The sequence below is a fragment of the Melopsittacus undulatus genome, chromosome 3, assembly GCF_012275295.1.
Source record: "Melopsittacus undulatus isolate bMelUnd1 chromosome 3, bMelUnd1.mat.Z, whole genome shotgun sequence".
Taxonomy (NCBI): domain Eukaryota; kingdom Metazoa; phylum Chordata; class Aves; order Psittaciformes; family Psittaculidae; genus Melopsittacus; species Melopsittacus undulatus.
Genome location: NC_047529.1, coordinates 45,773,801 through 45,796,764, shown reverse-complemented (window position 1 = coordinate 45,796,764; position 22,964 = coordinate 45,773,801). Strand labels below are relative to the sequence as shown.

General features: G+C 36.4%; 1 protein-coding gene across 1 annotated transcript in view; it reads left to right on the top strand.

Moving 5' to 3' along the window:
• Window positions 1–8,522: 8,522 nt before the first annotated feature.
• Window positions 8,523–22,964, top strand: part of IMPG1 (interphotoreceptor matrix proteoglycan 1) — a 56,797-nt gene continuing 42,355 nt past the window's right edge. Inside the window, exons 1-2 of the mRNA XM_005153156.2 lie at window positions 8,523–8,589; window positions 19,658–19,891. Of these exons, the coding sequence (XP_005153213.2) occupies window positions 8,523–8,589; window positions 19,658–19,891 (301 nt within the window). The remainder of the gene's footprint in view (window positions 8,590–19,657; window positions 19,892–22,964) is intronic.

Below are 22,964 nucleotides of genomic sequence, written 5' to 3'. Positions count from 1 at the left end.
AACCCTCATGTTAACCTTCATGTTAACACAATCCAATGTAGGGGATAGAAAGAAGACACAGTGCTGTTGTTTATTTTTTCCTAGGAAAATGATAAGCTATTTCACCTTTTAAAATTATAATTCTGTTATGACTTTTGAGGGCAGGAGCTATCTATACACTGAGATGCCCATCAGTGAAATGCAGAGGGAAGGAAGGAGGAACTGCCAGTGGAGGGTGGTATTGTATAAGATAAGTAGCTTTTCCCTTCTCACCTTGGAGTTACCAACCAGGGGTAGCTAATAAACACCACAGCAATCCTCACTCCACACTTAACTTTCAAAATAGCGCACAGTAATGGGCTGGAAAACAACTTCAGGTCAAGGACCTGGAGAGGATGAGAAAACTGTGGAAAGAAGCAAAATGAAATGAGGAGATGGGATGCAATTGGAAGATTGGAAAGAAGAGAAAGCAGAAATGGAGAGGATGGAAAGAGATGGGACAAGAGGCCACATGGTCACCACAGCAGAGGATCAAAAAATGGTGCTTGGGTAAATAACATGTTTGAGAATGTGATTTTTAAAACTGGAGCAGAAGATGAGAGGAAGATTGAGTATTTAGGGTTAACTCTGTACTGAAGAGAAAGGAACAACAGGATTTGCATCTGATCCAGCTTCTCCCTTCCTGTCATCCATATACACCATCAGTGTTATGCAGAGGTTAACTGTACCTTAACTGAAGTATGCAGATTATAAAGCATGCAGGTTACAAATTAGAAGAAACTTCACCACAATTAATCCTATTTATGCTGTGAAAATCTTTCTGAAATCCTACCCTTATATTTTAATCAATCCTGTGTATTTTTGCTGGAAACAGAACACCTTTAACCGAACATTTGCACAGTGTGACTTGAATTGTTGGAGCCTAGTTTAGGAATCACAATAAGAGTGATAACTAGAAAATAAAACCCTGAACAAGATATTAAGGCCATTTCTAACAATACACACAAAGAAACTTTTCCACATCACAGAATTCTGTTCCAGAAATTCTAGAACAAATTCTAGAGGGTTTTTTTCCTCAGTCTTAAGATTTCTGTCTTTACAATCCAATTTTAGCTTTCTAGACTTGATAAACTCCTAACTGTAAATGGGATAATTCTACCTGTTCTGTGTGGGTTATGCTATACAAACTTTGTGTGTAAATATATTTGTTACATCAAAGAATCCCACTGAAAACTCTGTTTGGAGCTGAATGTGGCTTATACAGGCCCTACAAAAGGCTGAAATGGTGCTCAAATAAATGTGAAAAATAGTTGCTTGCACTTTTATGGGGAATTGCTTCTGTTCACTGGCTATGAGAGTATCATAGAAACATAGAATGACTGAAGCAGGAAGAACTTCTGGACATCACCTAGTGCAATCTTAGAGCAAGTCCAGTGTCAGCTAGATCTGGTCTTACTGTGGTCTGAGCTGGTCTTGAGATTACTCAGGGCCATGTCCAGTTGAGTTTTGAGTATTTCCAAGAACAGTATAACTTTTCTGGAGAGCACTGTTCCAGTGTTGAATCACCCTTGTCTATAAAAAAATAAAAAATAAAATCTGTTCACCTGGAATTTCTTGTAATTCAGTTTGTGCCCATTACCCCCTAATCCTTTCGCTGGGAAAGACCGTGAAGTCTGATTCTGCCTCCTTACTCCCTCACATCAAATATTTAAAAACATTAAGATTCGTCCCTGATTCTGAATCTTCTGAAAAATATTATCTTTTGAAAGCTAAATGATCTCAGCCTTATTCAGCATGTACAGCAACGCATGTATAATACATTTGGTCTTGTAGAACAGTACAGTGAAACTGCAAACAATTCCAGAAATACACATCTGCAAAAAGGAAAAATAAATGGGAGAGACAATTGGAATCTTTATAGAAAAGCAAGGTCTCAACCTTATTAAATAATACATGACAACGTCTCAAGCTGCTTAATGAAAGCGAAAAAGCGATTTTTAAACATAAGAACTTTACAGTTCACACTTTTGGAAACAACAACATGTCTGTCTTCACAGGAAATAGTCAAAACATATTCAAATATTTTCTGTTTGAAATAGACACTGGCTAAGAACTCATCTAAATTTTATTTCCCTTAAAGTTTATCAACACCAAAATACTAAGATCAGAAAGGGCAACTGTGCAATACAAACAAGAATTATAACATGCTTTGAAAGAACTAGAGCAATATTTCCAAATCCTTAGAGTGCATCAGGTGTATTTCCAAAACTATAGCTATAAGATGTGGAAGGCGGTGCAACTGGCACAAAGGCCTTTGGAAAGAACGTAAAATAGCAATAACAAAACTTTATTTAACAGTCTAAAACAATGCGGCTAGCAATACAAGGAATAAACGTGATCTGAATAGTGGCAATGTTACACTGCTAATGTTGTACTGAATAAACCATGAACAAGTTTGTTGGTGGTAAATACCAGTTACCAAAGTTGAGGTTCAATGGAGGGATCCAGCAGCAACAGTACTGGGAAAACAAGCTTCTGCACATACACAGAATCCATTATGTAAATAATTACAAGTATGATATTGTCAGAATAGAGATGGGAATTTATCAAAAGCATAAAACAAGCTTGTTAGATGAGAGGCCAAGTTGACGCATAACCTGCTTCTTAAAGCATCTTTGAAAGATGTTTTTCAAAGCATTTCTCAGAGTTCAAACACAGCAGCCTTATTACTGAAAGTAACTGAAGCAAAGAGACCAATAATAAGGATAAAAGCAGTCTTCACATCACTTAAAAAATTCTCTGAGCCTCCACAGGTCTAGTTAAATGCAGCCCCCACACTAATTCTTCCAATTTTCCTACATTTTATGAAGAAAATATTGGAATTTAGATATTTACTCTTGCTGAAACTATATTATCACAGCCATTAACTTTGTTAATGAGCTATTGTCACACACACGGACCAGGAAGATCCAGAATATGGTCAGGTCCATAAGAATCCTGCTGACTACCACCTGTCCCACATCGAAAACTAAAGTAACACACACTCCTCCTGAAAAAAATGAGTCAGAAGAAGTAAAGATAAGTATAAAAAATATTATGTGGTTTTCAACATAATTTCCACACACTTACACATATTTTTATCTTTCCTGGTAGGTTTTTAATTTCTCTGTTTTCAAAAGCTTCAGCACCACACAACACTGGAGCACAAATCAGGGCTTTTTGCAAGACCTTTCCTTGAGCCAAAAACTCTTGTCTACAAGATCAGTCCTGTGCACCGGAAATATGGTCATTTCATACTTCATATTCTTGTGGTAAATCTAGAAAGTAAAATACTGATGAAGGAATGCAGTCATGTGCATGACAAGGAATAACTAAAAGAAAAGCTGTGAAAGAAAAAACTGAACAGCATTAGGCTAAGCAATAAAGAGTAACTATTAGCTCATGCCAACTCTCTCAAAGAAGGAAAATCTAAACTTCTATAGAGATACAAGCACACCTAATACTTTAGATGTCTCCCTTTTTGCCTTCCCACTTACTACTAAACATGTTCTCCCATTAATATAAGAATAAACTGACCTACCAGCCACTTGTATGTTCATGCTTCTGACTGGACAACGCATATTGTAAAATACCACAACTCTGCAGGCTTGCTTCCATCAGATAACTCTATCAGTTAAATCTGGAAAGATCATTTCTGAGCATCAAGAGAAAAACAATTTGTCAAGCATAGGAAGAACCATGTCTCAGCCCATTACATGGTTCCCCATGATATAAGCTTAAGCACCTCCAAGAATAATAGAAAGTTGTGTTTTGGTATATAACCAAGTGCATGAGGTCAGGTGGGGTGTTTTCCTCATAATTATGTTGAATTACTCTGTTAATACCACTCTTTTTCCACACCCTTATCTCTCTTATCACACTAAACAACATCTAAATACTTTTAAGAGTGTACAGTATCAAAAGTTTTAGAAGAAAGCAAAGATGCTTGGGTCAAGCAGTCATCAGAGATGCATCATGTAAATGTATGCACAAAATATTTTTTCCCATTCTAAATTATAAGGGTGCTAGGACTTCATAGCTGTGGTAATAACAGCAAAACAGCAAAGCTTTTTAAGGACCCTAGAGAATCTTAAAAATATCTTTCAACTGCAGAAGAGGTCTAGGTTTATGCTCATGAAAAGGGACAAAGAACTGCATTATCACCTGCTCCAATTCTGTGTTCAGACCAGAATTCCAGGATGTTTGCTGCAACTGTAGAACAGAGCATCAGGCTCCTTGTTTTGGAGAAAACAGGTGACTATGAGGCACCATTCAGTCTGAGCAGGAGTTGTTAAAACTACTGGGTAAACTTGACTTTAATTGCAGGTTAGTCTGTACCACAGCTCAGTGCTTAACAGTAGTCATGTGGGATCAGATTAAAGACCCAGTTAACCTAGTAATTTATATTTATGGAAAATAAATGGGTAGGGAAATAATACAAGGAACAGGCAAGGAAAAGTGATCCAGTTCTTAGCTTGCCCTCACAGTGTTTGACAATCGGTGATTAACAGACTGTGCAACAGGCTGCAGCTGGAACAGCATGTATATCCCATTCCTCGATGGATCTAGTGCTCCTGACTTTGTCAAATTCCTTATGATTCTTATATAAAGGAAATAAATTTTCATAAAATGCATAATTAAATTGTGAAATTTATTGTCCCAGCAAGCTGCGGATAAAAATATAAAAGAAATGCAAATAGAAATGTAGTGAATTATCCCAGTGCTGTCACTATGGCCATCAGCACAATGAGTTATATGGCAGCCTTCCAGGATATACTGGATAAGTCTTGTTTTGAAGGTAAAATGTAAGAATTTCCAGAAGACACGTGTTAGACAAAATTTGGTTTGAAACACAAGAGAACATTTGCAAGCACAACATGTGGACACTGACCAGTTCCTTCAGGGAGAATTTTTTTGCTCAGTTCCCTGCTCCTAAAAAGAGACACCAGAAAGAAGAACTGTCTACAGAATATGAACAAAAAAAGAAAAAAAAACCTTGCATTAATTCAATGGTGGCTGCACAGCAGTAGAGGACAAAATACAAATACTGCCCAACCGGAAAAGCTCAAAAAGTAAAAAGACATGCTCTTAATGACAAGCTATTTAAATCCACTACAGGATGCCTACATTTGATATGTACACCAGAACATCAAAAATAATATACTGCTTTTAAAATTTAAAAGAATAATTTGCGAAATATTTTATTTACATTTTAATGCATGAGAAAGGCAAGAAAAGAAACACCATTCTTCCTTACATGTATTATCTTGTTTGCTCCTACAGAAGTTTTTCTCTCTCCCACGATCATCCCCTCCATTTGCAGATATGGAGGCTGAGATACAGGGCTTGGTTTGTCCAATCTGAAGAACACAGGTTTCCTCACTTTTAATCAGAAGTCTAAAGCTATGCCTGCTGCATGCTGCCTGGCAGGTGCCAGTTTGGCTCCTATGCAAATAAAGAATGCCAAAGACTTGCAATGCACCTTGTAACTATATATCTTCCCTTCCTCAGTGCTGAACAGGCCTCTTAGGTAAAAGCAGCAAGGAAAGTTTAAGGAAAACAGTTGGCTAGACCAGTAGGAGAAATTACTTGAGACAGCTAAAACCAGAAGTCAAACTTAGGTGTTAAAGACTGACTCTGATGGTATAGAATCTCACTCACTTTTATGGGTAAAATGAGTTGGCTGGTTTATATATGTATATAGGGTATCTAAAATTGAGCCCTATTCATAGCAACTTTTAGATCATAGTTATGAGACTTACCAACAATTTACATTAAAATTCTTCTAAACAGAATCCTTGACAGCCTAAACTGTAATTTTCTTCAAGCACAGGAAACAGCTTTAGTTGTATTTAAATGGCACATAAGTTTATTGTTCTAGGTATGTGCAGCAATTCACTAAGGTGACCATTAACAGCTCTGATTTAATCCATTTACAAGCACTTACCCTGGGTATTATATATTTTAGCATACAGTTTCATCCTTTCCATATCTTGGTAGTACATTTATAATGCACTATTGAATTTCAGTAGAATTTTTTTAATCGCTTTTTTGACAATATATATTATTGTTGACAGCACATGGACTAGAAGAAATACTTTTAGATTAATTAATAGTGACCTGTAATTAAGCAGTACAGTACTTGGAGATGGAGTGGTCCCTAGAGAATATTGCTTTAGCTTTAATGAGTGTTTATCATTCTTGTTTGCTTCCCTTGTGGCAGTTATCAAGGTTACTTACAAAATTTCTTAATTAAATGCAAATATATAGAAGGCATTGCCTTAACAGAAAAGAGCTTAAAATATTCATGATTTAAGCATCATCTCAAAATGTGCAGACTTCTGCCCTACAAACTTTTAGTCACAGTTTACCTATGGAGCTCAGTATTTTCCTTAAGCCATACCTGACACTAAACACTGTGGTGTATTCGAGGATTGTTCGTGTTCCTTTGTCTTTGAAAGATACGAGTATGTTTTATTAAATGTTTGTCTCCTCCAGTACATGAAAGACTCAAAACCATGTTTTTAAATGAAAGGTTGGTGAAGGATTTTTGATTCCTGACTCTTGTTTCACCAACAAGTCTCTGCAGAGTCATCAAGTAAATCTCTTTATTACACATTTTCAAAATGTAGTCTGATGCTTTTATTTTTATTTATTTTATTTTTAAATTCATAATAGAATTAAAGGATCGCATTCCTATCCTATAAAATTCCATTGAAACCTAAGGTGATCTGAGGAAATAATCTCATTTATGCCAATCCTGAACTTTCAGATGTCACCTGAAACAGCAGATCCCACCTCAGAAAAATTCCCCACACTTCCAATTGTTGCAGGTTGAGAGCTGAAACAACTAAAAATTAGATAACATATTAGGGGGAATTTCACCTTTCAACTGTAACATGCTTATGAAAGCTTACATGGTTTGTAGAGGTACTTATAAGATTACAGTATATAGCATATGATTATGATATATAAAATATGAAAAAACAAATATTGCTACTGCTGAAGAATAATCCTTAAGCATTACTCAAATTATCTCTAGTGGAAATCCTGATTATCTCTGCCATTACTTTGCATTGTGTTGCTGGCAAGGTATTGTTAATTAGTTTTATTTGAACGGTAGAACAAGATGCATGAAGCAATAAACATAAAGCATTAATATGAGCACTGAACATCATAAGAAGATTGTGAAAATAAAAATTGAAAAAAGCAGATCTTATTTGGTCTCAGCCCAATCTCTGAACTACCTGATTTTAGCAATTAGAATTAGGCAATCTCGGAAAGGGAGGAAGGTTACAATTGTTTAAATCCTAAGTAAAAATAGAATACTGATTGGGTTCAAATGAAGGTTGTTCTTAAAGTAACTTGCACTTACAGATTCTTGCTGCCAGTCTAGATACTTCCTATGATAAAGCGCAGTTCACAAAAATCTCTAAGGGGTACAAACCATTACAAGTGCCCATATGGTAGATTTTCTAGATGTAATACAACAGTAAAAAATGTCCTGGAAAATAAAAAGTAAGTCTGGAATTCTTACATGTGCCAAATATTTAACCAGAAGAGTTATTTGGGAAACTGGAACAAAGCTGTTTGAAAAGTGTATTCACTCACTGCCAGTTCTTGTCCTGGTTATAGCTATGTGGTTGAAACAGCATTTCCTACCACCATTTCTTATTCTTCCTCTCTGAAACACCTTCCCTCCCCCATTTCTAGTTTAGCATCAGATTGTGCCAGCCCTGAATACTGCTGCAATTTACTGCTGAATCATCATTGCCCTGCTGTCATAGATCATCATCATCACTGCCCAAAAGGGAACATTGCAACAGCAACCTTTTGGTATGAGAAAGGAGAGCGGCTTCCAAGACACATGCAGTAGAAAAAGCTGAGTATAGTACATTCTTTCAGAAAAAGCTGTCTTCCTCCTCAAAGGAAGTTCCCTGGGGTTTATGATCACTCTTTTGGAAATAGCACAATTAGTTCCTGCCATGATTTCGCCTCTGCTCACATGCCGTACCTCCAGAATGCCCAAAGGATCAATGTTCAAAGGCAATGAGCAGTAGAAGAGACTTCCCTTGTTTATCATGGTGTCACTGAAGTCTTCTGGGGTTGACAGATGCTGCTCCAGAAGGTTAATAAGATGAAGAAAGCTCTTCTAGCTGGACCGTAAGAGGGATTATGTCTGAGGAGCAGATAAACAGATTATTCCAGAAACAGACACTGCTTTTTTTTAAAACTTCGTCACTCTTGTCTTACTATTCCAGCCCCCCAGGCTAGAAGCGTGTGTGTTGCAGGGGTTTGCCCAGCTCCAGCGTTCTGGCACCTGTTGCACTCTTTGCTTACTTGCAAGTCAATGCAGTACAAGGCTGGGAGGCCTGAAAGAGAAAAAAGAGGGAAGATTTGCGGGAACTTTATTTAGTTCTTTAAGGAAAATTATTTTAATTTACTTAAATATTCTGATTTCCTGCATTATTGATCTTGAAAACTGTGAATGATCAGTAGACAGCATGCATTTGAAAACTGGATTAATATTTTTGATCATTTGCCTTGCTCTTCAAGTTCAGGGAAGCAGAGGTAAGTTTGTATATTAAACACTTATATGAATTTACATTGTTCATGGTGAAAAAAAGTAATTAGAAATATCTGGCTATTTTCATATTACAGAATACTTTGTTTGGAATTTGGTATTTTGACAATTCAGCTGGAGACAGCACAGTTACTGACACTGCTATAAAGCTGGAAAAGAAACACTAGCACAAGATCTTTTGTGTGTTTCCCAGGGTTTACAATCTCTGTATGAGATGCCATTTAGTTTTGATTTATCTGCACATGTTCCATTCTGAAAAAAATACAATTTCAGAAACAATTGTAGGGAAGGGGTATAATAGCTAAAAAAAGTCTCAGTGCTGAAATTGTTAAAGATGGTCTGTTATCCTTGAAACAAAGAGAAAGTATATTTTTGTATTTACTAGCCATTGTCAGAAACACCTAAAGCTTTTATATATGTACAAGTTCTGGAGGAATCAAACATACTGGCAAATATAGAAAAAAAATGCAATACCATTAAAGATTACTGTAGCTGTAATTGTAAAATTATTTGTAAGAAAACAAATATAGACAGCTCCTGTACTTAGCACAACAGCTAACTGCTGCTCCTTTTAAAAACAGTAAAAAGTTCAGAGTAATTTTAAACCTTCTTTAACAACAAACCCCAAAATATGATGATGTGAGTTTTCCCTGTTCGGTTCCATATTCAATACATTTAGAGCCTCAGGGAACACATTTAATTTTGGGAGAGGTTTCTTACTAACTTTTCCATCTATGCTTTGATATTTACATAATTGAATTAAAAGTCAACATTACAGCTGCTTTATGCTTGCCCAAGTCAATGACCTCCTATTTTATGTCAATCTCACTCACTAATTAAATGCAAAGAATGCAAAGTGATAAAAGTGAAGTCTCCTGAATGGCATTTAAATATTTGTTAAAGAGATGGTGCGAAACAAAACACGATCTGCTGTCAATAATATTTGGAAATTTTTATTTACACCTTTTTTTTGGGGGGGGGGGGCCTGTTTTCTTTGCACAGATTTTCTTTAAAGAAAAAATAAAGAATGCAGTTCTTTTATCTCACTGAAATGATGTAAATCTTCCCTTGTGGAAAATTAGAGTGCTGAAAAATTCCTTGGGAAAAAGTCATGTGTTAATTAACGCTAGGTTTATATTCTGTTCCTCTTTGAGTTTACTTTTTCATTCCATGCAAATAGTGTCATTTAACCATTAATGGTATTTTGGAAATGTGACAAAAAGTGAGAGAATGAGTGACAGTTCATATCTAACAAGAAGAAAAGTTATATCAAAGTGCACAACTTTTGCATTTAAGCTGCATATTCTATGATAGAGCTAGAATGAATTCAAGGTAATTTGTGCATGCTTGATGGTACGTTACAGTCCACATTTATAATTACAATCTGAGAATGCGATAATGTAAAAAGTGAGGTCACACAGTTTCAACCGTTGTACACTGTGACTCTATGTTACAATTCATTTCCCATAAAAGACTTCAGCAAAATCCTAGGAGGCTATACTGACAGAGAGGAATACTGTGTGTTATCTTCCTAAGAGTTGTAGCAGAAGGTTTGGTGCATAGAATGTTTTCAACTCTAAGGAAACAATGACCAATAAAAAGCTTCACGTAACATCTTGCTTACATAGCACTGTTAGAATTTTCTCATTTTTCATAGCTTTCAGGATAGAAAGATATTTTTTCCATACATGCATATAAATGATAATTGCAAAAAATCCCACATGCTTTATAAAGTACATATGGTATGAATAAATATATAATAATTACCTTTTACTGCCACATAATCATGACATATATAAAACTTTAAAATTATGCTTTCCCAAGTATATGCACACACATCTCAAAAGACTTCATGCTTATATTTAACTTCTTTACTAGAGAAAGGATGCTGCTGTTTGGAGGCTGTCCAGGAGCACCTCCAGTTCCACAGCAGACAAACAGGAAACTGTAGGAAACAAAATAAAGTCTTTAGAGATAGAGTGTTTACCCTTGGCCATGACTAGTGCCAGAATCCAGGATATTACTTCAGGACTTGAACTCCGGTCTTTGATATTGTCCTGATACAAGTCATTTCTAAAAATGGGAAAGGAAAGTGAGGGGATAAGATCTTTGCAATAGCAAAAATCTGTGCACAAAATAAGACACTAGAGTAATTTTTAAGTGTTGAATTCTAAACTGTGGAAAACCCAGACCAACTAGCAAAGTACAGGGAAACTCTGAACTCCACAAAACATACACTGTTGCTGGGTAGATTTTAGCACTTTATACTGAAAATTTAAGGGAGCCAGAGACTGTCCAAGGCTGTTTAGTGTTATTTTTTATTCAGCAAGCAAATATCTGCTATTTACTCAGCCATCCTTGAGGACACAAAGGCTTTGTGTGTGCTCTATGAAATCATTTTAATTCATTCTGACTTACCCCTTCCCTCTCAGCTGTTCCAATTCAACACTAAGTGCTGAAGATGTTCATTACTATAATTGCACTTGAAAAAAGGGTTAAGCAAATTTTTGCCAAAAGGAAAGGGAAGTCAAAAAATATAAAGCTTCAAAAATTAAAGAAAAAAAAAAGAAGACATCTGCTTTTTGAACGAAGATAATTTTCTACTTTCATCCATAAAATAAGAACTACTAAGTTAAAGTTATCTTTCCTGGTTGTGAAAATTGAACTGTGAAAAGTAAACTTTTTTCCCCTTTCTCAAATATAACACTGCATTACATGTGCGGTTTAATCTTACCTATTTTCTGGCTAAAAGCTAAACTTGAATAAAAATACTAGAGTATTGTCTCTGAACCTTAAAGATTAATTCCAGATATAATCACATCCGTACCATAACAATTAGTGGACTGTGTGTGAATGAGCAGTTAGATATGTGGGATTTTTTCTCTGAAAACAGCTGTGATCAAAATGATCACTATTAATAGTAACAGGGTTTTCCCCTTTACAGGGCATTAATTTACAAGCTGCAATAAAGTAACTTTACTTGAAGTCTTAACGTGCTAGAAATGCAAACTACTGTTTATTGCATTTTTAATTTCTCAACTAATTGTCCTAGTGGCTTCAGCAGTGTACTAAATGATACGGCAAACAATCATCAGATGCAGCACACACACTGTCTTATTCCCAGAAGGAAAACTGTATGCATTTTGGTGCTTTGTAATATTTTAAATATATTTTTTCCTCTCTGATTTTGTACCTCTGTCCCATTCCGAATCCCTCTGCGATCAAAATGAGTCTTCTGCTCACAATAAGATCACAAAATCCTTCCATCTTTATCAGGAATTAAGTACACTATCCTGCACATTACACATGCTTTGCACTTTGCAATTCCAGCTGCATTGAAAACAATATCTTCCCCTCAGAAATGAGTGATATTGAACAACACACTTCCTAAAAAGAAATATCTATTGACCTCTCTGCTTGTGTATACATATATACTGGCATTTAGCCACTATCAGCTGCTATTTACTGGACAGACACTTCAGAAAAGTAACACATCTAGAAACACAAGACTAACAACCACTAGGGAGTACACTGACACTTGATAGAGTGTAGGTGTGTTTATATACCCTTACATAATTGTAGCATGCCTTATCATTTTCTGCAAGCATGCCAGCAGTATAAACCTTATAATATATCTCTCTACAGAGTAACACTGTCATCCTCATTTCACAAAAGCAAGACCTCAGGTGTAACACAGAAACTGAAGCCCTGACCTGTAAGAAACATTGCAGTCATAGAAGACAAGAGCAGTTTGTTCCTATGCTAAGATAGTTGGTTTTAGAAACAGCAGGCTGATTCTCAAAGCAACTGCCTAGTCACAGATGTCTGCAAAGCAGAAGGACCCAGTCTCATCGCTACAAAGCTACTTGTACTTAGACCACCATGTTTATCTTTTCAGTGATGAGGTTCTATTGGCTTATGAATTTCTACCTCTGTGCAGACCCAAAATTACTTTCTTATTGGTTCCTCTGAATCTTTCAGTACTTTCTCAGACTTCACCCAATTGAATATTAAGTCTCGGTAACCTTGCTACCTTAAATACCAGCTTTAGTGGGTATGCTCCAGGTATATATTTCATACATATGATTCAATAGAGACCATAGAAGCCCCAGCAGTTTCAGGTAAGAAGAAATAATGCACTCATCTTTCATTTTGTGATTTTGTGGTTACAGCACAAAATGAAGACAGTTCTAATCAAGTTCTTTTCCCTTTCCTCTTCCTCAAAACTTGATCAATCTCATCTAGCCCAGAAACTGGCCATGTTTAGAGCAAGAAATTGGACAAGGTGACCTCCAGGCATCCTCCCAACCTAACTTGGTCTATGCAACTTGACACGTAACTAAGTAAGGTTAAGTCCAAGTCATTATCTTTCAAAATGAGATGAATTAGCCAGAGAGTGCAGATTGTACTGCAGGATGAGTGCTTCAAACTATGAGTAAATTTGACCAGTTCCAACCACACAAGTTAATGCAAAGAGATGGCACTATGGGTTCTGACTCCTAAAGCTTTCTTATATGCCAGTCATCCTAATTGGCATCATATTTGAATGCAGTTACCTCAATAAGCCTATTCTGCACTGCAGCATTTTGACTCACACCGTCAAAATTGTTGAAATGTTAATGTATGCAGCAAAATATCACTGGAACTTGAACTTGAGTTGTCTCACTGACTTTTCCAAAGTATCAAGATTGCAGATCTTGATTAAGACTGATTCAAAAATGACCAGCAGAGGTGCTCAAGTGTTTCATCAAGGCAGATTGGACATATCCCTCCAAAAACTATGCTAAAAATGTAAAGCATTTTCTTGCGTTTTTTGATATAAACCATATCAGATAATAGAATGGCATTTCAGGCCAAATGTTTCTAAGATGCCAAGAAAATATGAATAGATACATTTCATATGTCAACATTAAAACCAGTCATTCTTCAATGCTGTTTCTAGCCTGGGTCATGGACCTTAAGAGACTGTTACAGGATTTAGATGTTGGCATGAAACTGTAGATGGCCCTTGATGCTTTTTATGAATTCCAGCAGCAGAAGTTAGTAGAGCTGATGAATAACAAGGAAGATTCTTGACCAGAATTTGCACTTATCTGTCTGAAAGAGATACTAAGTTAACAGTAACTAAATTCTTCATCTTCCATAAATGTTTAAAGGAGTATCATCACACATTCCCACCAAGAAGGATTTATGAAAACCAGCCATTTACCCAAAATCTTGAGAAGGAAAATCCTTTGGTACAGGTCTAATTCAAAACAAGAACACAATCTTTAAAAGACTGACAATTACAGAACTTACCTTTTAACCAGGTGTCTGGAGCTCTTCTCTTGTGTCATAGAGAGCTTGACCATGGCTTGTGAACAAGCACAAGTGACACTTTGTCATGCTAAATCCAAGCAAGAGAAACAAGAATCAGATGTATTTTGTCTTCAGTACAAGTTCCCACTGTACAGGCAGTGCCTAGCACCTCCCTACATGTAAGACAATGTCATGTCTTGCACAACACAATATATTAGAAGGTACATGAAAGGTTCTGTAGTGTGTAGACACCATCTTTGTGGTATTCATGCAGGAAGTCTGCTACTGAACATTGATCTGCTGAACATGGTCTTCCCAGCTCTGTCCTGGACCTGGCCCCCATAGCTCTTTCTTTGCTACAGTCATATACCCAGGCTTCATTCCATGGGTAATGTTGCTATTTAGTGACATTTAAGAATGGCATTCACACAAGCCAACATACCAAACAGGACTACGAACCTTATCATTGTCAATATTCATTTGAGGAATTAAAATTAATTACTTTTAATATAAATGCCTTAGGTTTCTTCCTCTATTTTAGGAACATGGGCATTCTTCCTTGGCCACTGTTCATCTTCTTCTGAAGCTAGGTATCAATGTCAGCTCCTTATCTTTCAGCAAACTTCCCCACAGTAGTGGATCCTGCTTTTTTTCACCAGCAGTTCACTGACTAAGTACCCTAAACCTGGAGAAGTGAGATCCAAACATAGTTCTCTGCTACACCTCAGCTACCACACTTAGTTCCCAAGTAAGACCTATTACCCACCAGAATGCAATAACTGCTGGGGCAGAATCCCCTTAATAATTCCTCTCAAAGTTCTTCCAATGTGTATATCAAGTAGTTAAAGGGTATACTGGACTCAAATATAAGTACAGGCAAGACATATAATCTTGTATTTAAGAGCACTGACCTCTCAGAGACAAGACATGAACAGATTCATTATTAGTATTAATTTTTCTAGTATGGGATTCCATACTTTATAGTTCTTTTAAGTTGTGAGCTTTCATGGTTGTGAAAACAAGCTTGAAAATGCAAACACAGTCAGAGCTACAGCACTGGCAAAGCAACACTTGACATCAGCAAGAGTATAAGGGCCGGGCCTTTAGTTCCACATCTGCATAGGAGGATAAAACTTATTGCATGTTTCTCTAGGAGAAGATGGGTGCTTCTCCTAGTACTCATGGAGGATTTAGGCTGCATTTGGTGATAAAGTCATGTCATATTTTAATCTGTCCCTGCTCATCTAAGCCCCTTCAACAGTTTTGTCCTGATGTTACTTTGAATTTTGCTACTGAAACCTTTAGTTACCATATTTTAAATTCTTCTCTTTGTATACAATGACAGCTTAATTTCCTAAGGTCAAATGAACCAAATGGGTACTTCCAAATTAATGCTGTAGGTAAATGTTGCTACACTGAGATTGCTGAAAAAAAAAAGAACAATAAAAAACAATAAAATTGGAGGCTGCTCAAAACTGATACTATCAACAGCTACTAATGAATAAAGCTGTGTAGAAAAGCATCCTCTACAGTTATACAAAAAAATAGTATGAGTACAAGTTTCTTGCTCCTGTGTTTATAAAAGGAAAATAAACAAACAAACCCAACAACAAAACACTGGCCAGTTATTTGAATGGTTTTAAACTCTTTTTTTTCTAGAATCCAGTTAAATATTGATGTAATTTCCCTTTTCACAATGCAGATTATTAAAACCACATAGGAGCTGTCTCTTTTAAAATCTGTTTCTCCTGACTCGGTTTTCTTTTTTTTTTAGTGAGGGTGTAAATTTAATAATGCAAGAGATACAAGGGTGGGGCCTGGCCTAGTTCTAATGATTTTAGATTTTTAATTTGAGAGATCAATACCATTTACCTGTCTGAAAACAAAACCTGAGGAGCAATACTACGTGGTTGAGAGACCTGTATGAACATCAAAGCGCTTTGATTAGGCTCTATATGAATAGGAATGCTGTATTATATTTGGGAAATTACTTTGTCATATTTTGAAAATCTTATGCTGTATTTGTCTGAAGTTCAGGCCCAGAGGTCAGGAACACCAGATTTTAATAATGGCTGACAATGACCTTGTAGATTACCTTTGTAAAACAATACCAACTTTTTTCCTCAAGTATGCTGCCTAGAAAATGGGGTGAATGATGTAAACTCTTTCATGTGAGAATAAAGTACAGTTACAGCTTTGTTTAGGACACCTTGGAGACTAAGCTAAATTACAGTAAACTGTTATCAGACTCTTACAGTTATCTGCCCTTCTGCCCTAGAACTGCCAAAGAAAACTAAAAACCTCAGACATACTTTTGAAAGGTAAAACTGAGACAGTCACCTTTGTGAAACAACGGACTTAAATAAAAAGTCAGATTGGACAGGGTAAACACTCGCTGCATTAACAACATATGTTTGAGAAAAGAGAACAAGAACAAAATTACAAAAACTACTTAAGTAAAACAGCCTGGTATTATTGGATTTATTTTTTTTTTACATGATCAAGTGATGTACACTGTAAAATTTGCTCCACTCCAGTTTACTCAGTTACTGTGTTGCATGGTAAAGAGAAGAGCAATCAGCTAAAATTAATGGGTTCAATTTCATAATAGCCCAAGTCTTTTTAGATTTTTTTTTCCTAAACCCAGGACACTGAAAACAAAGCATCTGAAAAGTTGCAGATGGATGCATACTGCAGGAAATTACATGGCTGGGCCCTCTGGCAGTCTTAAGTAAATAATTCTCAGTTCAGAATTTACACAGGTGCAGGGGAAAGCACAGGCCTGAAGAATTATAAACAAATATTGTTCATACCAGAAGACAGGTTTTTTATCCACATTCAGCAAATATTAGGACGTTTTGAACACTCATGTGGAGAGAGGGGCTGATGATTTCTCCAATTCAAATTTTGCTTAAGTTTAGTAAAAAAGGTGATTTCAAGAATCAGTGTTACTGAAAGTTTACTCTAGCAAGTGAAATTTACTAACCACAAGATATAAATCAACTTAAACCTGTTACAATAAGTATACCTAAGCAACAGATCCCTCACACACACACACACACAAAATTAAAAAATGTGGAAACTGAAAGGAAAGAATGAAAAGAGAAAGAAATTATACCTACCCTGTACAGGCTAGCAGAACAGTGACAACTGGAAGCAGAGAATGCATGGTCACCTCAGATCAAAAAGCCCAGCAGTGAACCTATCATATCAGAGTTTGAAATCATTGCTACAATCATTTGAGAAGAATCTCCTTTGTCAGGGTTATGAAGAGTGCAACTCTTAATTCAAGTTAAGAACTTAGGGGTAAATCCTGAGGAAGAAGCAAATCCTTCAACAAAGGCCTCTGCTCCATTCTAATGCTACCAAAGAGCTTAGTGACAAAATCCTCTGCACCAGTTGGTCAGACTGCTGGGCAGCTGGTCTAGCACACTTAATATATCTTGTAACAGGTAACAGACTCACAACTGCCTACTTTCCATAGAAATTTTGGTATTTGCTCCTAGAGGGTTTCAGGAATCTGCTTTGAGATTTCAATGGCATTTGGATCTTCCTTTCACACCCCACATAACATTCAAATAATTAATGTCTAACTGATCCGATGTTTGGCCACTTGTGGCTTCTGATGAGCCCAGGGAAAATTCCTTTTATGAAATCTATATTTATGGTTCATGATCTGACATTACTGTGGAAAAATTGCTTCCAGTTCATTTAATGGCAAACACTATATGACTGCATCATCATTTAAAATTATGTTGCAACAACTAAACATTATAGTGCACAGGTTGCTGCCTCCAACATGCTTTACAAAGCACTAACAACCACATATTGATTTCATTGTATAACCCCATCTTTCATATAATATTTATCATACTCAAGCAGTCAACTTTTTTCCATACTAGAGTACCATCTATCTCATAATAAATATATGATTTCTACACAATAAAGATTAGGTGTTCATTTTGAAGTTAAATAAGAACTGAAACATGTATATATACATACACATATGAATACCAACACATATGGTAGAGCTTTTCTCATTCTTTACTCCAAGCACTATCGTTTTTCTAACAGCATGCCTTTCATGCCTTTCAATTATTTTTCTCTTCATCTGCCCACTTTTCTTTAAACATTTAACACAGCTCCAGATTAACAAGATAATGTGTTTTCACATTCTTTATTTTCTCTTGATTTGCCTAAGAACATGATAATTAGTGTGTTATGTGCAGCATAACATTCCTTCTTTTCCAGCAAACTAATAATTTATTTCATAGCATTACTGCCACAGTGAGCCCTGTTATTTCTCTTTATTCTTCTTTTACAAGTTTTTAAACCATTTTTCAAAGCAATTTCTTCATCATTCAATTACACATATTCTGTGTCTTTCTTTCATTTTCTCCCTTTAAAGTTTTCCAATTATCTGCGCATGTTACACTTTTCCTTCAAAACAGACTTTTCAAAATATCTTTTATTCTGTTTATAGTTTTTCTTTATTTTTCTTCTGTAATAACTGCATCAAATGTATGAAAATGCAACCCAACAAAAGAATTTCCAAATTAACTTTAACATCTTTATTAATAAGTATGCAAAATTTTGGAAGATAATCTCAAAGATACTAATTGCTCGTCACATGACCCTGCAAAATGCCATATTCCAGCTCATTTAAATATGTATCTGAAATGCTACTTTCATAATCAAAATTTTTATATTAGGTTTAGCTGCTATGTTACATAACACTGTATCACAAACACTTTGGAAGTGAACAAAATAAGTCCTGAATTTTTATGTGCCTTTTAAGATGGGGGTTCCTATGCTTGAGGCTATTTTGACACCCTAGAAGCATTTCCATTTTTCGTAACTGAATAGCTCCATAAGTAAAACTTAAGCCTAGATCTTCAAATCCCACTCATTGTTTTCACTTTTTTTCTAGTGTAGCTGTTCCACTTTACCAAAAACAGTTCGAGATTTATTGAGATACACCACCAAACATTGAGTGGCAAAGAAACATAATTGCAGTCTGCACTGATTAATATTCTAATCTATGTGGGAGAAGAAGAGAGAAGCACACTATGGAGCAAAAAAAGGGAGACTGGAAACAGCTTTTTCTTTCCCAAAAGACAGTAAAACTTCTCTTGAAAAAAAGTGTTTCAGGGTCCAGTTCTTGGGATGGGTTCAAGTCCATGAACCTGATGTGAAGGGAGATGTACTTTGAAGCCCAAAGGAAAGATAAGAATATCTTAAAAGGGTGTAGATTTAAGGTATAACTATTTTTCATTTTACCTACCTGCTAACATAGACACCTTTTTATACTGTAAGCTGACACAGATATGTTTCACTGTCCCCAGGCTCCAGACTGTTAGTTATCACTGTACTGTAAATTTCCCTACAAGGTGACATGCTCACAGATGAGATGCTGTAGCATGAAGTTCAAGCACTTAACTATCCTTTGTTGATCTAACCCAAAGTCACTTTGAAAAACAAAATTCAGGGCTTCTGAAAAATTTTACCCTGGGTGTCCTGGAATCATGTGTTGAGATATAAGGAAATTAGATACCAGGTCTCTTGAGTTCCAATTCCCCCATGTGATCACAGAATATTTCTCCTCAGCACAGTAAAACAGTCAAGTCACTGACACCAATATAATGTAACAAAAAGAACATTCAGGTTCTTGCAAGTATCCAGACATGGTCTTGCATTGAATACCTACTGCCTATGCAATGTATGTTTATGTACGTACTTGCTTCTCTTCTTTTCCAGAAATCCCTAGTAAACTAAACCATGGGGAAGCCAAACATCTTGCAGAAGCCTCAGGGTCAGAAAAAACAGAAAGAACAACAAAGAGGTCCAGAATATCAACCATAAGGCGGATATTTGACATGGCAAAGCACCGAACAAAGAGGTCATCCTTTTTCTCAACTGGTGTGAAAGTTTGCCCGCAAGAATCAGTGAAGCAGATTTTGGCAAGTCACCAAGCTTACTATAGATTAAGAGGTAAGATCATGATTGCAGCATATGCTTCTTTCTTGAAAAAAATTTATTTTTAATTGAGGAAACAATAATTTTACAGGATCTTGTTCTCTGGCTCCAGGCAATGTACGTGCTATTTGCTTTATGCTTTATTTTTACACAGACAATCAAATGTTTCCTGTAAATCAGCATCATTCAAGGCAGACAGTTACCGGACCAGAACAAGCAATGCACTCAAAAGACTAATGAACTTAGTGTAACTGCATAGTGTTCTAGCATGGCAGAACATGAAGACCAAATTATACTTGCATTACTGTGTAAAGATGTACCAGCTTTCTCAAAAGTGTAGCAGGTACCATCGTTGCTACTCAGAATTAACTCCACCAGCTCAAGACAAGTGATGAAACTATTCATCAGTCATTGCATAAATAAGTTGGTGTATATGTAGTTAATATTAAGTCCGTAGCAGTGTTGGTATGGTACAAACACTGAGATAATTGCCAGGAGTTCAAAGACCTCAGTCTTAATTTTAAAATGTCTAGAATGTTTTTCTGCACTTTCCCAATTAATTAATTCCCTCTCCACGCCTTTCTGTACCTCTCTTGACTGTAGAAAGCCTATAGAACTACCAGTCCAATTCAGTTCCTAGAGAGCACAGTGAAAATAGGCACTTGTTTTTTATGTTTCCTCTCTTCCTCCCTCTACCTCTCCCGGTCTTTCATCCTGTGGTTGTTCCAATTTGTATTAGAAAAATGCATATTTTTGTGCTGCAGCTAGATGGTCCAATGCTAATTCTAAAATCCAATCAGCACTTCTAGGATGCAAGTATCTAAAGCAACATCTCTCTAAATCAATTAGCATATTCCTTAAATCAACTCTGCTTACCCTATTTGACCTCTATGTTGGTCTCCAACCAATACAAGTTAATTGTATCTAACTTCTCTGCTCCTCAGTTCTCTTTCAGGGAACCAGCTAGTTTCCTCTAATATAAAACGCAGATGCAGAGCTGCTAAAATTTTCCTCCAGCGGCCACTCACTATAGGCAGAATAGATGAACTACACCAATGTCTCTATCCATTCCTATAGATAAAAAGGCATTTGGTATCCATTGTGGGAGTGAATTCCAACTCAATGAGACAAAATTCTGAAATGTGTTAAAGAAGCTGATCCAAGAAGCCTTTCTTAAATAGTAATCAATCCTCAAAGTTTCTACAACTCACTGGTCACATCCCCGAAAGTGAGTTATCCTGGGAAAGACTGTTATTGTTGACCTTAGCTCAAAGAACTGCAACTACGACATTTTCATTTAAAAACTGATGATGACAATACTACCACCTTTCTGGAGAGCAACCCATCAGCTGGAATATTGGTCTCTCTGAGTCTTGTAGTGCAAGCAAGTTTAAACTTATGCCTCCTCTTTCTCAGCAGTGTCTTACACTCACAAAATTCTCTGCGTAGGCATCATCCAGTTCTGAAGCTGAAGCTGGAGTACTTCCCCAAAAGTATAAAAGAGAACAGATGACTGCAGCCAGTCATTCAGAAAAAGGTGTTTCTGCTCCCCTGAATAGCTGCACATTTTCCATTACAATGTCTTTTATTAAAAACTCAAAAAAATCTTTCCTTCACAAAAAGATCCAAACCCAAGCCTTCTGTCCTCCCAGCTGAGCATGTCAATTTACCTGATGAAAGTGGTAAATGAAAAAAGGTAGAAGTGACAATCTGGTGATGCAAGCATTATCCTTGAAGCTGTAATGGCAGTACAAGCCTTCATTAAAAGGTTATCTGGTAGACACAATGGGATGTTATAGCATATGCCTATTCATGGAGCAATAATTTTGTTTCATAGATGTACATTTAGGTCCGTTCTTTTCTGTCTAGGAGACCACTTCCACCCCTTCATTTAGAATTGTAATAGCCCTATGGATCGTACTTGCCTTCATTTCATTGCTTCCTAAGAAAAAGTATACTTTTTTTTTTCCTATTTTTTTTAACGTATATATATTCTATGATTTCAGGAATGAGCACACAACACAAAGCAGCACAGACAGTTGCTCTTTGATAACCTGAGCCTAATGTGACCCTATACCAATAAGACACCATAGCTTAAGTCACCATGAAGACAGTCCCTCATGCATGGAATCATCTGTGACACCTTCTCAGCTGTCCAGGTGTCATGTTTACTAAACTCTGGTAACTGGACTATTTTTCATCAAATAGTACATATTTATTCAGCAGTTCATGCCAGAGTTGGAAGAAAAAGATGATAGAACGCAGCTTTAACTGCTTGCTGCTAAGGAACAAGTCTCTTCAAAAGACAACGTATTCCTTTTTAATAATCTGACCACATCTGCTCCACATGCAGCTGCTCTAACTGGGAGGGCAGGTTGTTCCTGAGGTATTATTGAGGTGCCCTAACACAGCCAGGTGAGTTCACCCCTACAGCAAGCTTAGAAAATACCTAGAAAAACTGATTATGCTAATTTCAGACACACCAATGTTTTATGAAATACAGATAATTATCTCATTCTGAGACAAAGCAGGTGTCAAGTACTGAAGTAAATGTCCCTTCTCACAGTAATGAGCTTTGCAAAGTGCAAAAGGCAACAGCTTTTAAATTGCTAGCAAGCTTTTTTTTTAATGTTTTTTCTAATGTTTGAAAATAGCATTCTCCAAAAGTATTTAACTTTAAACAACATTTTTAATAAGTGTTCCTTCATCTTGAATGTAGATTATATTTTCACAAAGCCAAAAGTATAGCTGGCTTTGTTGACTCTAATACAAGAGCAATAAACAAGCAGTGGCAGAGGCAGTCATCGCCCATGAAAGGGAAGGTATAGCAACAGCTGAGATAAATTGAACTGGTTCTGTTCAAGAGACATTGGTTCTAGCAGCCACAGAGCAATGTTGATTATCCTACACAACTGAGTTCATAGACACTGTAGAGTATCTGTGAACCCACCACACACAGATTGCAGAGGACAACCTGTGTATGGTTGGTTAACCCTGGCTAACCACCAAAGCCACTCTATCATTTCCCTCCTCAGCTGGACAGGGGACAAAACACATAATGAAAGACTCATGGGTCAAGATAAGGACA